Source organism: Sphaerodactylus townsendi, linkage group LG04, assembly GCF_021028975.2.
Source record: "Sphaerodactylus townsendi isolate TG3544 linkage group LG04, MPM_Stown_v2.3, whole genome shotgun sequence".
In the NCBI taxonomy this organism is placed as follows: Eukaryota; Metazoa; Chordata; class Lepidosauria; order Squamata; family Sphaerodactylidae; genus Sphaerodactylus; species Sphaerodactylus townsendi.
The window spans coordinates 96,179,079-96,198,381 of record NC_059428.1 but is presented as its reverse complement, the minus strand read 5'-3'; the positions used below and the strand labels follow the sequence as shown (position 1 = coordinate 96,198,381).

The following is a 19,303-nucleotide window of genomic DNA, read 5'->3' as shown; positions in this document are numbered from 1 at the left end:
GTAAAAACCTAAAGCCATTTCCAAGAATTAACTTTGAAAACAGTTCCCCACTGTATATGAAAACTGTCCTCAGACAGCAATGCAGGAAGCTCTTCACAATGGCTAAGTCCACTTGTCTTCTTTCCCAGTTTTCCGGACTTGCTTAAGAAACACTCTTCATTGTAAAATGCAATTCCATGATCATCCATCTTTGAAAGTAGTTCCAGTTGTTACCAAAAGAGGGGAGGAAAATAAATTATTTTTAAAGAATCATTTTTAGTAAGATTACTTCTCAAAACATGATCTAGGGTGAACGTTAGCCAAGGAAGTCAAGTAATAAGAGTATTTAGCTAATGTTATTACTACTCTGGATCAGTCGATATAAGAGTCGAAAAGGTTGCTACTACATGTAGCAGCATCAACAATCTGGTCATTTCCCTAGTTAACTGAAGCCAGTCACTGGGAGGTGACAGAGCGTTTCTCGCCGGCTTTCTACACAGCTTCACGCGTCCCCCTTGCCACTTCAACTAGTCACAGGAAAGCAACAACTCGCGAGATTTCTTTATATAGAAGACCTTCCACTCCGAGTGGCATCTGTCTGCACCATCCATTGCAAAGGACCGACCAACCCGAGTCGACGATTGGGCGGCTCGCTGGACCGGCTTGGCCCAATTGCAACGCGAGAAGGTGAAAGGAGGTTGGTGCTTCAAGCGTAGCCGGTCGGAGTAGCGCTCTATTGGCTCCACTTGTTCCCTTTGGCGGCACCAGCGGACGGAGGGAAGGTGCTTTATGCAGAGGCTGTTGTGGTCCTTATGCTGTCTGCTTGATTGACACGGCCCGGCGGCCCGGGCAGGCGCGCACCCGCGCGCGCGCAAGATCCCGCAGCTCCCCCTGCAGGAGCCAAGGGCGGCTCAGGGACCCAGGTGAGCGCAGCCGGCAGGACTGGGGACAAGGCGCCTTTCGCAGCCCCTGGAGGCGATGGCTTGTCCCGGAGGCATCTTCTGTTTCTAGGGTGCTTTGCTTTCAGCCGAGGTCAGACCGTTCCAGGGCTGCAGGAGAACCACTTGCAAGATGCTGCCTGCCCGTAGGTGTCTGTTTGCAAGATGATGTTGGATCTGAAGGGGGAAGCTGGCGCGGGCTGAGTGGGAGCGGGGGAAGGGGACCAGCTGGGCGGCCGCGATTTGGGCTGCCTCCCACCCCTTGAGAAAGTCAGCCGTGGGACAGCTTTGGGGTGTAAGCGGGCTGTGCAATGCGACAACTCTGGCCGGCTGTCTGGTGCGCACGCAGGCGGAGGGAGAGGAGGAAAGGACCGACTGACTGGCAAGGCGAGGACCGGCTGAAGGAGCGGGGGCGAGTGGCCGGAGGGGCGGGCGCCTCGTCCTGCGGGGACGGCCGTTCGAGTGCGTGAAAGCGCGCGGGGGAACCTGCGAGAAAGCCGGAGGGGAAAGAAAGCCGGGCTGGGGCCCGGGGCTGCGCTCTGCACTTGCCTCCGGCGACGTTTGCCTTGCAGGGAAAAGTCACAGTGTGACCTCCCATATGACGCAGATGCTGCCTGTTTGATGGGAGGGGTCTGAGGAGAGGCGCCCGGAGCAACCCAGCGGAGGGTGCGCGCTGGAGAGAGGCAGACAGAGGGTCTCGCTTGTCCAAAGAGTAAGCGGGGTAGCCGCGGGGAGGGAGGACGGCGAGACCGGGAGGAGGAGGGAAGGTAGGACGTGGCAGGCGAAGAGGAGACGCGGTTGCCGGAGCCCGAGTCGCGCTTTGGGAGAGCTGCCTGCCCGAGGCATAAAATGTGGGAAAGAAAAGAGGGAGGAAAAGCATTCTGTCGGGCTCTAGCCTGCCTACACGTTGCCACTCCACCTCCAAGAGAGAGCTTGCTCCCCGGCCTGTTGGGCTCGCTCCATCCTGCTCTCTGTGCATGCATCTCCCCGTCTCTGATGACATAAAAGGTATGTTCTGAAAGAAGCAGGAGGGATGCAGCTTGCGGGGGGGGGGGGGGGGCACAGTTTTTCATCACTGTTCTTGGTTACTGTTAAAAACTGTTTTGGATAAGAACTTGCATGCGGCTGTAGAAAGCAGTGGGACGATGAGACCTTAGAATGGAAAATAGTGGTATTAGGCCAGTCGGCAGATTCTCTCATGCTGTTGTTGTGCATGGGAATCTGTGTGTGTGTGTGGTAGCCAAGCACATTGCATAATCTGCCTATTTTGACCCGTCGTCAGTCATTGACTGGGGTAAGGAACCCCGGATTCCATCCCCTTTATTGCCAAAGACATTGCCCCCTCCCCCTCCCTCCCTTCCATTGCATGCCACCCCTCCCTCCCCTCCCCTTCCCTTGCATGGGATCCCTCCCCTCCCTCCGCTAGGGTGGGTGGGCCATGTCCAATGTAGCGGTACCAATGTTGACCATCTGCTGGGTCCAAGGACATGCAGAAGGGCAAAATCTGGCATCTCCATAGTGCCTAGGATTGTAGGGTCAGAAGGACTCATCCTTTCATGGACACCCTTTTGGTGTGTCCGATGCAGAAATCTTTTGTCATGGAACAATCTTCGCAGGATCAGGGTGGTTATCATCTTTTGTAGTAATGTAGCTGTTAAAACTTCAGAAGCATTTATAACAGAGTAAAAACTTTTGACATCTAAAGTGTTGCTTTCTTTATTGCAGTCATTCTCATGCTAAATTTTTCAGTTCCGAGTGCACACATCTGTCTTTCTCCTAGCCTCTATTTTGTTGAATGTTCTTTATATGTGCTTGTAAATCTGTATAAATAGTAACACTGTTCTCCCCCCTCCCAACTTCAATTTCTACACATTGTGTCAGTTAACAATACCAGTGTTGTTGATGTTTGAACCAAAGGAGGAGGAGAAGTAGGAACTTGTGGTTTGTCTGTGGAGGAGAAACTACTAGATCTGAGTTAAGGGACTGGTAATTTCTGCTTTGTAATCCTTGTCACAGGCTGAGTCTCTGAAACTGGTAGTTACATTGACAGTCATGAGAGAAAACAAAAGCGGTTGAGCTCAAATAGAAACTTTCTAAAACAGGTAATATTTCAGTACTGATTAGTCTTCCCATCTTGTGCTAAAGATGTTTTTGAATGCACATTTGTAAAACAAATGGGTATGTTGACTATGCATGAAATAGCAACATATGCTTATGAGTGTTGCATTTCTAGAGTGTGAAAGGATTCCATCCCTCCCTTTACACCTTTTAATCTAAATTTTAGACGTTTCTCCCTCCCACAGCACTATGACAGATGCAGCTCTGATTCCCTTTGCCATTACTATGGCATCTAAGTGCCACAAAATGTTGTGCTACTCTGGTGGAGCCAGCTTTTCTCTAGAGGCTTTTACTAGTTGCTCTTGATTTTTTTTAAATTGTACTTCTTTGATGCTTTTCTGTGATATTCAGAGTTGTTTCCAATATCAACCCCAAATAAGCAATTTAACTTTTATGAGAACATAAGCGTAAATTAAAACTACACCACAACATTTCATGCTAAATAACATTGGTTTTTACCTAACCCGATTTTATCAATGTAAATGTAAAGGGCAGAGGAAGCCCTTCAAATGTCAGCCCTTCCACAGAGTCAGGGCTTTCACAGAAAAAAATCTTGTCCATGTAGTCACAATTCCCACATTTTAGGAAGGGAAGAGAAAGTAAAACATTGTGGGAAAGATCTTAAGGTCTGCCTGGGCTCATATGGAGAGAAGCTGTTTTCTCAAGGGTAGCCCCATGTAGAGGTCATTACACTGCTCTGATATCGAGGTTACATATCGAGGTTAGCATAATTCAGTGTAACTTTATCAGCTGTATACCAAAATGGGTGGTTTCTCCAAAATAGTTGAAAAACACTGTTATCAACAACACTGGCACTGCACAAAGTCAGGCCCAAGAATATGTTCAAACTTTTTACAGAATCTGTCAGCCTTAGAGGCACACCCTGCCAGAGGCAATGGAATTCCCTCCAAGATAGTAGTGTTTCTGACTAACATAAACTGGTTTAATTCCAGCCTTTTTATCTTTAGCTACTTGGCCATGGCTTCAAGACACAAGGCAGCAGCATCTGACTACTTTGATAATAACACACTGTACTGTTATGGGTGATCTCTTAGAGGGTCTTAGATAAACACATGGTGTGGGAGTTCCCTGGGGGCATCTCTTGTGCCATCTCTCAGGAAGTAGATGCTTTATCTCCTCTTACGTAATCTATCCATAAAAAGGTCAAAGCCTATGTTGTACCATCCCCCATTTCAACCTGAGGTCCAAGAAGAATAAGCAGAATGGCATGTGTTCCCAATGTGGTGCTCGTGGGTGACACCCACCAAGTGTTTTAGAAAGTGAGGGGGACCCGATGGGACTTTTGCCCAGCAAGGCTTCTGATTGCACCTTGGAGATTTGACTCTGTGGATTTTAAAATACGTCAATTAATTAATTAATTAATTTTTGCATTTATATCCCACCCAATCCTCAAAGGGCTCTGTTGCTTTGTCAGCAGGCTATGACCATATCACATCTCTTCATTGTGTGACTGAAGGTAAACTACAGTTGACATTTTGTGGCTAACTTGGCCTGCTGCAGTAGCTATTTTGTGACTGGGACCACCACACTGTATCAGAATTCCAAAGTTGCCTCCTGGTTCAAAAGGTTTGGTGACCTGTGTTGGATGCTGCCAATATATCAAGAAGGATCCAATGGAGAAGTGTTTCTTCTGTTTATCTGTAACTCAGGATCTTTCATCAGAACACAGTATTATTTTTAAATACACACTGAACGGTCAGATTACATATGTGGTTTGTGGAACCATGTAATTTTTATCTCATCCTGTTTCTTAAACGTTTCTGTTTCTTCATTTTTTCCCGTTCTTCTTTACCTAAACTGTCATCTGGACAGCAACTCTGTCTCTACAGCATCAAGCAAAACAGATGTATTTTGATATACCGCCCCACCCCCGAAGGGCTCTGTGTGGCGTACAGTCAACAATAAAACATCATAAAAATGTTAAAAACACCTCAGATGGCAAGCTCTACCTAAACTTCCTGGGGGCGGCTCCATCCTACCTTTATATAGGGAATGGCACACACATCAGCGGCTGTCTCCCCCAAAGGCCTGGTGGAACAACTCTGTTTTACAGGTCCTTCGGAACTGCCAAGGTCCCGCAAGGCCCAGATGGTTGGAGGCAGAGTGTTCCACCAGACTGGGGCCAAGGCACTAAAGGCCCTGGCCCGGGTGGAGGCCAGCCACATCATTGAGGAGCCAGGAACCAAAAGCAAATCTGCAGAGGCCATATGAGGACATAGGGGGAAATTGGTCCCTAAGGTATGAGGGCCCCAGGCCACGAAGAGCCTTAAAGGTAAGTACCAACACCCTGAAGGTGACCTGGTATTCAATTGGGAACCAGTGCAGGCGGCACAGAACAGGGGACATATGATCCCATGCAGAGACCCCCACGAGCAGCCGCACTGCCACATGCTGGACCAATTTCAATTTTTGGATCAGCTGCAAGGGAAGGCCTGCATAGAGCGAGTTACAATAGTCTAACCTGGAGGTGACTGTGGCATGGATCACTGAGGCTAGGTCAGTCTGGGAGAGATAAAGGGCCAGCTGCTGTGCTTGGCGTAGGTGGTAAAACGCCACCTGGTACGTATGGGCCACCTGAGTCTTCATAGATAGAGATGACTCCAGGTAGACCCCCAGGCTTCAGGCAGAGGAGGTCACTGAAAGGGAGACGCCCTCAAGCAGCGGTGCCTGAAATCCCCCAGCTCTCCCTTTGCGACCCACCCAAAGGACCTCCGTCTTCGATGGATTTAGTTTTAACCTGCTTAGTGTCAACCAACTAGCTACTGCCTCCAAACAGTGCTGAAGAGCGGCAGGGGCAGAGGCTGACCCACCCTCCATCAACAGAATGAACTGAGTGTCATCAGCATACTGATGACAGACCAGACCAGAAATCTGCACCAGCTGAGCAAGGGGTCGCATGTAGATGTTAAATAAAGTTGGGGACAGAAGAGCCCCCTGTGGCATACCGCATTGAAGTGGGCAGTGCTGGGAAACCCTGTCCCCACACCTCACTTGCTGACTCCAGTCCCTGAGGAATGAGGCGAACCATTGCAAGGCCATACCCTGCACCCATGAGGCAGCCAGGCGGCGGGTCAAAAGATCGTGATTCGACCATATCAAATGCTGCGGTAAGATCTAACAATACCAGCAGTACCCATCCGCCTCAGTCAAGCTGGACGTGGTATGTGTCTGTGATGACGGTAAGGATGGTCTCTGTCCCATGCCCAGCACAGAAGCCGGACTAGAAGGGATCAAGCACAATATGAGCTGTTTATTCATAATTGAGACAAATTAGAGCTAGCACAGATGTTACAGCAGTTGGCATACCTATGCTGAGGGATGAAAAAGGGGAGAATGATTTAATGCTGGATACTCCATCATTAGAAAATCATAGAATTTTATTCAATCATAGGATTATCTTCCATTATTTTCACTTCTTTGATGTTTCATCGCTTATGAGAGTAGAACATTCGTAGATAAGCCAGTTCTAGTAAAAGTTCTACATTGGCATTTTGTCTGAATGAATATGTCAGCTGTACATCTGTCTATTTCCTTTAGCCTTGTTATTTGGGTGAATATGATGTCGACATTTCCCCCTTTTAAACATTCTTATAGTCCTTTTGAGTGTTATTTCAAGTGCCATGCAAATTTTTATTTCTGACTAATACCTTCCTTTTCCTCTCTCAAGGGCCCTTCACCACAGTCAGTCATAACATTCCAGCTATTGACTATGTTGTTCATCTTCTCAAATAGTTCCACTGAGCTGTAGGGGTTTTTTTTCTGTGTTGAATTTAACTCCCCCCACCCCCCACCACTTTTCTTAGTCAAGCTATGAAGGGCTGAAGTCTCACTTTTTAATTTTGGAAATGGAAAACTTCCTATGAAGTGACTTCTGAAATGACTTTTTATTTTTACATAATGAGGCCTAGTTCAAAATAGCTGCTATTTGAATTGTTGTAATATTGGTAATCATCAACCAAATGGGATACTGCAACTGAGATGTCAGAAAGAGATTTAGACTGAGAAGGGTAGCCATGAAGGAGCTAGAAAAGATTTTTAAGGGTAAGGATGTGTCATGATCAAGATAATTCATGGTATAGCTTTCTTTATTACTGTGTATAGGAGTGAAAGCTGGACAAGGAAGAAAGTTGATTCATTTTAAATGTGGTGTTGGAGAAGAGTTTTATAGATACTGTGGATCAGCAAAAAGATAAATAAGTAGGATCTAGATCAGATCACACCTGAACACTTCCTAGAGGCTAAAATTACTAAACTGAGGCTGTCATACTTTGATCACATTATTAGTAGACTAGTAACTGGAAAAGGCCATAATGCATGGAGAAGTTGAAGAAAAGTGGAAGTCCCAAGTGAAATGAATTGAATCATGGAAGCCATGGCCCTCAGTTTGCAAGACCTAAGCAAAGCTGTTAATGATAGGATGTTTTGGAAGTAATTAATTCATCAGGTCACCATAAGTCCGTCATAAACATTACTACTACTAAGAATTTATAGTACAGTATCCAAAGCATATACATTGTTACAGTAATGCTTATTTATGACAGTCCTGTAAAGTATGTTTGTGTTATCTATGTACTGCAGGCAAAGAAGTGGTTGAACTTGAGATTACAAGTGAGTGGCTTCCTGAAAGCCATCTACACACTGTTCAGTCATCATGATAAACCAGGGTTTGGTCATGTCCCAGTAAGCTGTGACATCTGAGTTAGGTTATACAAAAAAGTAGTGTTAGTTGGTAATATGGTACAGTTTCAAACTAAGTTTTACAACTGATTTGTTACCTGTCGTTCATGTGGGCTGTTCTTGTCGTAGTATCAGTTGACTATTGCTGATTTCTGTGGTTGCCTGGCTACAGTCACAGCAATATTGGGAAGCAGGCAAGAAGTAGACAGTTTTAAACACAAACTGGGGTTTGTTAATTAAAGTTAGTAGAAACTGTCCAGAGTTTAAAAAAACTGCAATTTGAGATATCTGGAAAAAGTCCATAGAACGTCATGGTAGAGTGAGGTATCATTTGGCCCTAGTGAAATGTCTTCGGTTGATATAACAGTGTAAAAAACAAATATATACCGTACCTTGAATATGATTTTCTATCAAAGAAAATTAGGAATACTTTATCTGTGTGGGAATTTTTGCAGTTATCCCTTTTGAATAGAATTAATTTGTTTAAAATGGTACTTTTGTGGAAACTAATATTTGTTTTGTAAAGTACACCTGCAATCAAACTAGAGAAAGGTGACTAAAATGGCAGAGAATATGTAACAACTTTATTTGGCTTGGAGTCCAGAAGGTTTAGTGATACCAAATATTTAAATTTACTACCATTCAGTGAAATTTAATTGGCTAACTTTATGGTTCAGTAATATAGAATCAGAAACGCTCTGTGATTTTGTGGCAGTTCCCATAAGGGGCTGGATTACATTGAATAAAACCATGAGGTTTCATGATAAAGGTAATTGTTTTATTAATTGTATGCTTGAGACTAGTAATAAATTATCCCCCAGGGCAAGATGGAAGGTTTCTATACTTGCTTCTGTAGTAAGAGAAATAGTCCCCAGGGCAGGATGGAGTAACAGTGACTGTTCTAGATGGGAGAGAGCTGGAATAGATCACTACTGTAACTTTGTAAATTACAAGATAATTGAATATAATTCTTTGGTAAACAGGACTGGGTTGAGGTATTTCAGTACATCCAAGCTAGGAGCCTACTTGTAGCAACAGTGTGGAAAGGAGAGCTTAACACGAAATTGACTCTCTTTGAGACAATGATTGTTTCTAAAATTAAATCTCTATTATGTGTAACACACTATATGTACTTACAGAGCTCTGCTCAAGGCTAGGGGGGGAAATGGAACAAAGCCCTTGGCTATGAGGTACATGACTATGTTTGGACATTTCTCTTGTCTCCTGGCTGATCCTTCTGTATTAGCCTTAGCTTAATGGAGAATGCCATTAAAAAGATACATCAGTGGCATCTGATGCCTGCACATTTGGCCAGAACATATAATGGTGTTAGTAATCATTGTTGGTGAAGTCAGTGCTGACTTTCTCCACATGAGGTGGGTACCTGTTAGAACAATTAAATATTGTATGATGGTGGCCTTGATGTTAGCAAAAGGAACTGAGCATATAATTGCATTTTCACCTGAATTATTATTACTGAACTTCATTGCCACCAAAAAAAATTAGAGTGATTTTGTATATGAGAACTGCAACTTGGTTGACTCTGGCCAGACTGTGGAAACAAAAGAAAAAAAACAAAAAGGTCGTTTATATTCAAGGTCAAAGATTATTATTACCTTGTATGGCTGACTGTCCTCTGGAAGGGTGAAGACATGGGTGAATATCAGTTGTTATGGCAGATGGTGCTAATTCGCACAGAACAAACAATATGAATATATGGCCAGGTTAATAGTATCTGATTTTATGGTTTACTGAAGTATAACAGTAGTCAGCTTATGGCAGATATAACTCTGAACTGAGCTAATAATGCTATATGGCACAGAGGAATTTATATCCTATCATGCTGTTTTAAGTTTAATATAATGTTTCTTCTGCAAAATTTAATTTTTTTTAAAAAAAGAAGCTTCATAGCCAAAGCAGAGTATGAATATGTGTATGAATATTCCTCACTACTGAGGGATGAACTACCCCAATACCTTTTACATGAATTTGCCGTGGGGACATGCAACCATACTGCAGCTCTGAGTTCCTGGTAGAAACTCCATGTAGAAGTTCTGGAGGGGCCTGATTCAGATCAGGACCACAGTGCAGGGAGGGGCATCCTCCCTCCCTCCATGCCATCTTCTTGAGCTGAAATAGGGAGTGTCATTTTCCTGGGTGTGGGGGCTGCACATTCAATGAATGCTTAGCTCAGTGGTTCTCAACCTTCCTAATGCCACGACCCTTTAATACAGTTCCTCATGTTGTGGTGACCCCCAATCATAAAATTGGTATATATAAAATATAAAAAGACTGTTTTCCGATGGTCTTAGGTGACCCCTGTGAAAGGGTCGTTTGACCCCCAAAGGGGTTGCGACCCACAGGTTGAGAACCGCTGGCTTAGCTCTTCCTGTCAGTCTCTACTTTTTTATATTGTACTCTGCCCGGATACTGATCACTATTTATGCATTTCTAATCTAATATGTTTTCTCTTCTTTGTGTAGGGAATTAAAAATAATGAAGAGTCACTTCCACCGAAGTTTCTAAGAGTGTGTCTCAGTCTTCAGTGGTATAGCTGCAGTGCTGGCTTTCCAGTGACTTGGAAATGAGATCGCACCGTTCCTCTTTTCTACTGGCTGAGCAGCATTAGTGTTGGAATATATTTGCTTTGAGCCAACAGGTGAAACTTGAATCCCAATAACTGGCCAGACACAAACCAGTGTGATGTTGAAATGAGATGAGGCTCCGAAATGGAACTGTGGCCACCGCTTTAATTTTCATCACCTCTTTCCTCAGTTTATCTTGGTACACGGCATGGCAGAATGGGAAAGGTAAGCTAAGTACTTTTGGAAAAGAAACAAGCAACTGTGACTCAAATACATGTTGAGACAGATGGCAGCAGATTGTGGGTTTTTCCCACTGATATACTTGTATAGACGGAAAAGCGACATGCTGACTATTTCTGCTCAGAAGGAAAGACGACGGAAGTGGCGAGATCTGATTATATTTCAGTCTTTGTTAAATCTTCTGGATATAGAAAGAATGAGCAGAGAGCAATTCCCTTCTTGATCAGCAATAGCCTGTGGGTTTCTGTGGGTGCTTGACTAAAAGTCAAAAGCAAAAAGTCGCTAGTTTTCTACATTGTCTGGGAAATGGAACAGGTTTCTATTTTCTATTTGACTTGTTTTCAAGATGTATTGCCGATCTCTAAAGGAAATGATTTACTTTTCACCTCAAAATGAGATATGGTCCCACACTGTGGCAGCTACTGGCTCTCTGCATGATCACAAATTAATCTAAAAGTAAATGGCATTCTGAGCTTTTCTAGCATATTGCTCTAATTGTTGAGAGAATGCAGACCATTGTGTCTTCAGCCTCTTTCCTTCGACAGAAGGCTACAAAAGGTGACTAGTATCTAGCTTATAATTTACGAGGAAAGATGACCGGCATTTGTGGTTATATTCTAACATGACCTATGCATGATCTCAAAGATGCCTAAAGTATTCTGTTGAAAAGTGTGTTGTATTTTAAATATTCTCTCTATACACACACACACACACACACATTTTAAATATTCTCTCTATACACACGCACGCACGCACGCACACGCACACACACACACGGCCATCGCCACTAGGAAGTGTGATTTAAAAACAAACAAACCCAGAAGCTGCTGGTAATATTGTCGTTGAGCCCAGAAATGATGTCCTTGGAATATGATGCTGATACATCATAATAAATACTTTTTATTGATTTTAGGTGGTGAGTTGATCAGTTCTAACAATAGTTTAGGTTTGTTTTGCTTTGGTGTATCAGATCTATTTCCTGTATGCAGTGACCATGGCGACAGCAGCATTGTTCCAGTTAATTCTTCCCTCAGTCCTATTTTTGGTAAGGCCTTTGTGAACTGGTGCAAAGTGCATAATAATTCAGTCCAAAATGCCCTGCAGTAGCTAAATGTTGTTCAAATTAATCATATTCTTCATTGTGCAGAAGAATTACAGAGGAATTATTATTTGCTCATTACATTTCATGGTGCCAATATGTTATCTTCAAGTTTGAAAGCAAATGTAAGAGCATAAGCATTGACTAGAAATTTGCTACTTCTGCCTAGAGCAGGGGTCTGCAACCTACGGCTCTCCAGATGTTCATGGACTACAATTCCCATCAGCCCCTGCCAACATAGGGTCCTTTTATTTAAAAGGTCCTTTTATTTAAGAAATTAAAACCCTAAGGAAATACCATAGGTCAAAAGTAACATAATCTAGAGAGAGAACAATAAAAAACAGTATATAAAACAGTACAAGACTAAGAAAGGGGGTTTGAGGAGTAACAAAAGGGAAGGTTGTTTTGTTTTTTTGGCTTGTTTTAATGCTAGTAATTCTTGTGAGTGTTTTTTTTTTACTGTATTTCTTCTACAGTAACACTCTTGTGAGTGTTTTTTTACTGTAGCTCTGGAGTGGCAGCATGTTAACTCTGCTAAATACGGCTTGCATATTCTAAAAGTATGAGGATCTTAGGTATAAATGCTATTTATGTCAAGTCAGTTACATTATGAATTGCCATTAATAAACAGAAGTAGAACCCTAGTTTCTGATGGAATTTAAATGTGTTGATTTCTATAAATTTGTTTAGCTGGATCTACAAACATGAGAAATGGGAACACTTTTCTAGGTGATGGTAAGAGGATTTTGCAAGCCCTTTGAGCTATAACGAAGTCTTTTTTTTTTCAAGCCCCCTTCACCCAAAATACTCAACATATTGGAGTCTTTCTAAATATCCAAAAGCAAACGTGGAATTTCAGCTTATAATATTACGTAATAGATTTTAACGGCAGTTACCTTTTAAAGTTTAAACATTTGAGGTAACATTGTCATAACATTTACTGTTTTATGTAGTAGATTTTTAACTATTTTGGGGTGAGTGGGATTTTGACTTCCCTTATTAGGAAACTGTTAGTGATTTATACCAACCCTCTCCTCTTCCCTTAAGTTGCTGGCATGTTCAAAAGTCTTTAGGGAGGTGGAGAGGAAGTCTTTTGTATTGGAGTTTAACCGTCTCTAGATTAGCCACTGACTTTTCCCAGAGGAGACAGAGGATGTAGTGGACCAATTTAGGATGATGTGGATATGCTAGAGCAGACCTATATGAGTTGTTTCCACCAATCCCAAATGCTATGTTTTGTCATATGAGGGATAGTTGCAGTTCAAAGCAAATGAAGGAAGTTTTTATTGATCCGTGCCTTTGTACAGTTAGAGCAGAGGCTCGGTTAAATTTGATTTGGAATTGTGAAGTGTAGGCTAAATTTGAATATTACTTTATACAGACCTCATGGTCTTGGTTCCTAGTAATCTTGTCTTTATTTGTTCAATCCCTTTAAGCTATGTCACAAAGGTGGCATGTTGTCTTAGCCTGTGATGAGGGGTTTCCAGGGGGATAACATAAAGGTGAGAGAGGACAGATCATAGGAAAACCAGGAATTGCTGGGGACCACTGGGGGGGGGGGGAGGACTTGAAAGAACAGCTAAATAGTTTAAGGCCTGCATATAGGTCTTAGTATTTTCTGGAAGTTTGTGTTTCAGTTCCGCTTCCGGAACAGAGCTTTGCAGAAGGTCCTTTGGAATCTCTTGTTTAAACAAACTTAGGTAACAAGGCGGGTCTGCTTTGAGATATCAGGGAGAGCTACTATCAGCTGGAGCTGAAAATATAGGGAGTTCTCTGACCAGTATTTTGACTTGCTGCAAGGCAACTGAAGTGCATATGAGATTCCTGACTTTGCTTTTTTCAGATTCAACGACTGAAGGATGATTTACACTTAAATAAGTGTATGGAGGGGAATGTCTCCTCTTCATTCTTTCCATGTTTTTCACTTCAAACCATGTCATGCCTATTGTGTTTTGTGAACTGTGTACACTTGACACAAAGTCCTGTTGAATGAAGAGGAACTTGCTTTGCAAGAAAATATGCATACAACTGGGCTAGGTTTTGTTTCTGAAAGCAGGCAGAAAGGCTTTTTGAAAGAAAATAAAGGGTGCATTGCAGATTGATTTAGCCTTTAGGCATATTCTTTGCATCTTATCTAATCTGTGATGGTTGGTCCCTGGCTTGAATCACCAAAACAGCTATATCTTGCAGTTCTTTAGTAGACAGAACAATGGCCAAGTTCAGAAAACAAAAATAGTTTGAAAGTGAAAGTAGGCAGGCTAATATTAATTCTATTAATAATATATTGGCTTGTGCAGATATTTTCCTTACTAAAATCTCAAAACTTTATACTCAGTGTTAAATGAAATCTTCACTCATTCTGGCATGATGCATTGTGAATTTATTCTTTTGTGTAAATGTTAAAATTATCATTTATTTTTATTTTATTGGATTTATATCCTACCCTTTCTTGGCCAAGGTCTTGCACAAGGGTCCATTATGCACAGGGAGCTTACTATGACCAGAAGAAGCATTCACCTTTGACCAGAACGCACATTTGACCAGAATGCAGTCTTTGCTTCAGAGCATGTTTGCTGTTGTTACCCATTGCCCTGTTTCCCTGTGCTTCTTGCCCTGTCTGCAGGGCAGGGGGAGGGATTTCCCTTTACACCAGTGGTTCTCAACCTTCCTAATGCCACGACCCTTTAATACAGTTCCTCATGTTGTGGTGACCCCCAACCCTAACATTTATCCCTTTTACAGATTGGGAACACTGATGCAGAGAGTCTTAGGCGACCCCTGTGAAAGGGTCGTTCGACCCCCAAAGGGGTCCCGACCCACAGGTTGAGAACCACTGCTTTACACTGAGGTTTGGTGTGTTTCTTGTTGTGGGGTTGAATGGCATCATATTCACTGAGTTGATAGCTCCATCCTGTACAGCCCAGCCCAGCCCAGCCCAGCCCAGCCACATGCATGTTCCTTTTGGATGTGATTGAATATCCCCCTCCCTTCCCCATGGGAAAAAAATCACCTTATCTTAGTAGTTCAACAGTTATACTAATTCAAATACCTTATGCATATTACTATTTATATTGCAATTTCACTATTGAAATTTCATGGGGGAGTACTTTTTTCACCAATGTAGGGGTGGTCTCCAATGCACTGCTTATCCAATCACAGCTGGAGAAATCCCTTTGCAATAATGCTGGTGGTTTATTGGAAGGAGGAGGAACCCTTCATCATGACACTAGGGGGAGACACTGCCATAATCTCATGTTTTTACTGGAGCTCACCATTTGTAATTCATCCTACAGACATCCCCTCCCAGCCTGTTGATAACTCCAACTGCTGCTGGAAGTGAGAAGGCAAGGAAAATGGCCAATCCGCCATTTGGAGGCAAACATCATGTTTTCAAATACAATAAAAGACAGCAATTTTGCAATGACTCTCTGTTTATATTGATATATCGATATTGTGCTATAATAAATAACAAATATTGAAGTAATAACAAATCTGAAAACATTTTTTGCCCACTGTTTCCATCCTTTGGTGGGAGGTAGGAGGAGCAGTAATGGCGGGGCACATACTGCCATTAACAGTGTCATTCGCCTTTTGGCGGAAAACCCCCAGTCCTCCCTTTCCCCTACAGGCTGCAATGGTGGCAGTGTGTTCTGTTTAACACAAACTGCTTAGTCTCCTGTCTGTCCAAGGGGGGGAATACATCAGTACAAGAAGTCTTGCCTCAATGTACATTCACCCTTTCTGTGAGGCAGAGACATATGCATATTTTGCCAAGAAGTGCATATATGAGATCTTGCAGAAGTCCATTCATTTCAATAAGGTTTAATTGGAGGTGTGCATTATTATGTCCTGTGCCTTTTCTTTTGTACCGTACATATAACAGAACACATTTAAAAGCAGGGTTAATTTATGCATTCACAATGGAATGTATTTAAAATGGCATTTTGAATTAACTGGTGCAGTAGGTGGATTTGAATGTCTAATGTTGGGGTGGATATACTGTGGTCAGTTTCATGGATCTAAGCTGTTGATTAAGCAGCATGATATCCTGTACTTTTTAAAGTGGTTATAATACTTCTCTTGCTAACAGCCGTGAAAGCTGCCCTTTCTGTACTCTGTGCAATTTAATTTCCATTGGATTTTATTCCAGCAAACTGAATGTACATAATAAAACAAGACAGACTCCACTGGGAACTTCTTTGTACTATCATTCCAACAGAGCTTTCTCTCTTTGATTGCTTCAAGGATCCTGGTGATTTCTTTGTTTCCCATGCTTTTGCTGTTATTTATGCTTCACCTAAGAGGCTGCTTCCCTTGTGTACTCCGCACATCTAACTTTGTGTTTGTTTGGCTTTTAAATGCATATACCACGTCTATTCTGAGGCCATAGAAGAGGTTGTCCATTTAAGGTATAGACTAGCCATATTTGATCTGCTGTAATACATGATCGTTACTGCAGCAGTCCCCTATTACATACAGTGATTACTCTTAATACTCTTTGCAACTGCTCAATTTCAAATTTTGCAAAAAAATTTTGTTTGAAAGAAAAGAAAACAGGTAAATATGTAAGCATTATCAATAGGGTACTATGAAAAACAATCTAATAGGAATTCTGCACAGAAGGAACTGCTGTCATTTCTAAAGAAGCTATGATGCTAAGCAAAATGTTTATGTGCACCTAAATAAATTCTTTCCCATCTGCCCTCCACAGGAGCGCACAATCAATAGTTATATGTAATAGAATATACAGTGTTGAACATTATTTTAAAAAAATCTATTACAGCAAGTAAACATCTTTTCATGACTCCACCTTTGGCATAATACACCTAGTTTTATCAGCATGAGCAACAAAATGTATCCAGCTTTTGATAAAGATCTTGTCCATCTTCATACCCATAGCCACCATTACTTGGTCTGCTCATTAGTACATAATGACCATATACCAGCACCTAGTAGTCAAGATAGTCTCTGGTGGCCTAACCTACTTCATTAGGTTGCCAACCTCCAGGTTTTGGCTGGAGATCTTCTAGAGTTACAACTGATCTCCAGGTGTCAGAGATCAGTTCAAGTGGAGAAAATAGCCACTTTGGAAGGCAAACTCTATGGCATTGTATCATAATGACATTATACTATAATGTTCCTCCCCTCTCCAAACTCTGCCCTCCTCAGGCTCAACACCCAAAATCTCTCACTGTTTCTCAACTTGGAGCTGGCAACTTTATACATCATAGTTATGTGGGTACGTGGAGGAAGGAAGAACTACAGTGTTTCCCCGAAAATAAGACAGTGTCTTATATTAATTTTTGCTCCCAAAGATGCGCTATGTCTTATTTTCAGGGGATGTCTTATTTTTCCGCTCCACAGTTGCATGCTCTGGTGTTCTGTTCGACAGGCATGCTTCCAAACAAAAACTTGGCTATGTCTTACTTTTGGGGGATTTTGCACTTCAGCAAAACCTTGCCTACGTCTTATTTTCAGGGGATGTCTTATATTTGGGGAAACGGGGTATATATGCTGTCCTGATACATATGCTGTTCTGAACTGCTTAAAGGAATGATAAATGTGATTCAGTTGAGTCCAGGGGCTACCATGATAAACCCATTTCTAGTTACAGATTATCAATTTCTAGTTACAGATTATTTCTAGTTACAGATTATCAATGAAGGCATAAAGAACAGGACATGATATCATGACTACAATCCCTTGATTATTTGGTTTAAAGGTTAAAACCAGCATACTAAATGAGATCTGAAAAACATGCATGTTACATTGATGCAGCTTGGAGTGTGTATGCAAGCCAACAGAAGAGAGTTTTAAGTAGCAAAGAAAGGGGAGCCCTTCCCACATGGGCAGACTCTGCCAAAACAGTATATCTGCAACACATTTATTCCCTTCTCCCAAATTTGCCACATCCTCTCTGTTCCCCCATTGGCTAAGGGTACTTAGAGTAACAACTTTCCAATCCGCCTATTTACATGTTACTCCTTGATATGTTGCTCCCTTCCATATTCTTCCTGTATGCTCATTATTGATGCCCCTTATTTAGGCTGTGGCGTAAAAGTTAATATGCATTAGCTCATTAAGCATGCTCAATATGTACAATCTGATGTAAGCCTTTCCGTTTAGCCAACTTCCCCAGTTCAACTGGTCTCAGGCTGTCTTATCCTGTTCTGCCACAAGCATCCTCCCTTATGACTCATCTCCTCATTCTTAGTAGAAAACACATTTCTCATTTATTACAAGGTGAGAGTAGTGTTAGCAGTTGGTTTCACAAGAGTCTGTGAATGTTTCCTGGCCTTAGCAACCAGTTGTTATATGTGTTCACTGTTGACTACCTGCCTCCCAAATTCTCTGGCACATGTGAAGGATTTGTGGGGAGAGACTGGGTCATTTCTTCACTTCATGCTAGGCTTTGGAGATGCCCAGGAGCAGCTACCAAGATTATTTCTGCTGTGAACCATTTCTGAAGTCTAATGTGAAGCTTCATTCAGATTTTTCTTTTTTAGTGATGAGGCAAAGAATCAATTTGTCCCATGCAACTTGAAATGAGAAATCCCAAATTATCTGTATGCAAATAACTTGTGTACGTGCTGGGCATCCAGAGGCAATAGGTACCCAGTCTGTTGGTTACCTGGCAAGAAAATTTGTTGACTGCTATGACTCATTCATGCTAATTCTTATATGTCATAGGCTTGGAACTTCTGAAATATCAAATTATTTCAATGAAACCTGGATCCAAATAAGTGCAGCAGCCTGGGCATATAAATCAGCCTCAGTCAGCTTCTAGTTTTCGGAGGGTTGTGGCCTGGGCTATCAAGATGTCATTTAAACTGTATTTTGACAATGGTAGCATTTGATATAGATCCATTTCCAGGGAAGCTGTTTTCTTGTGAGTTATTCATTCTGCATTTTTAAGAATATGCTCTATAGGAAATGTTTTGGATGCATATCCATGCTTTATTTAAATCTAATTATCCTGTCTGAAACTAGAGGCAGTTCAGTTTAGCAAGTATGTCAGTCCCCTGGGTGGTGTAGTGTATGCCACAGCAAGTTCTCTGCCTCTATTTTTATAGGGGTAATAGTACAAAAATACAAGGTCTATTGAACACCTGACTCAGGCGTATAGTTGAGGCAGCTATGGGTTCCCTCCACATGGCCTCCCCCTCTCTGCCCTTCTTTCCTTTCCCTCTCCAGCTAGAGTAACTTGATTTAATACAATTGTTACCAAGATTTTAGATATGGTTTTAATATGTTGATTGATGATTTTAGAGTTGTTAAATTGTGATTATATAATTATACCTGTTTGAAGCTTCCCTGAGCCTATCTAAGGAGGGGCAGCATACAAAACTAATTAAATAAAAATGTTTAAATACCTCTAGGTCTGGCCTGGAGTTTTTCTGGAATTGCGACTGACCTCCAAAAAGCAGAGAACAGTTACCAGGAGGAAATGGCAACTTAAGAGGGCAGACCCATGCTTCCCAAATGTCTGCAAATTGTGGGCAAACTCCTGGTCCTTGTTTCTGTTGCCTGCCAATGCTAATCTTATTGGTGGGCAGAAGGAGGCTGGCAAAAGTGTGGAAGCAGCAATCCTAGTCAGTTGTAATCCCAAGGGTTCTCTAGCCAGCACCCTGGAGGTTTGCAACTCT

The 19,303-nt window shown here is 42.2% G+C and overlaps 1 protein-coding gene across 3 annotated transcripts in view; it reads left to right on the top strand.

Moving 5' to 3' along the window:
* Positions 1 to 643: 643 nt before the first annotated feature.
* The window catches only part of MGAT4A (alpha-1,3-mannosyl-glycoprotein 4-beta-N-acetylglucosaminyltransferase A), an 83,743-nt gene continuing 65,083 nt past the window's right edge, over positions 644 to 19,303 (top strand). Inside the window, exons 1-2 of one of the 3 annotated variants that reach the window (XM_048495640.1) lie at positions 644 to 902; positions 10,217 to 10,543. In XM_048495640.1, the coding sequence (XP_048351597.1) occupies positions 10,450 to 10,543 (94 nt within the window). In that variant the 5' untranslated portion in view covers positions 644 to 902; positions 10,217 to 10,449. Of the gene's footprint in view, positions 1,064 to 1,163; positions 1,926 to 10,216; positions 10,544 to 19,303 lie in introns of those variants that run through there. The other 2 variants (XM_048495641.1, XM_048495639.1) reach the window with 2 other exon arrangements.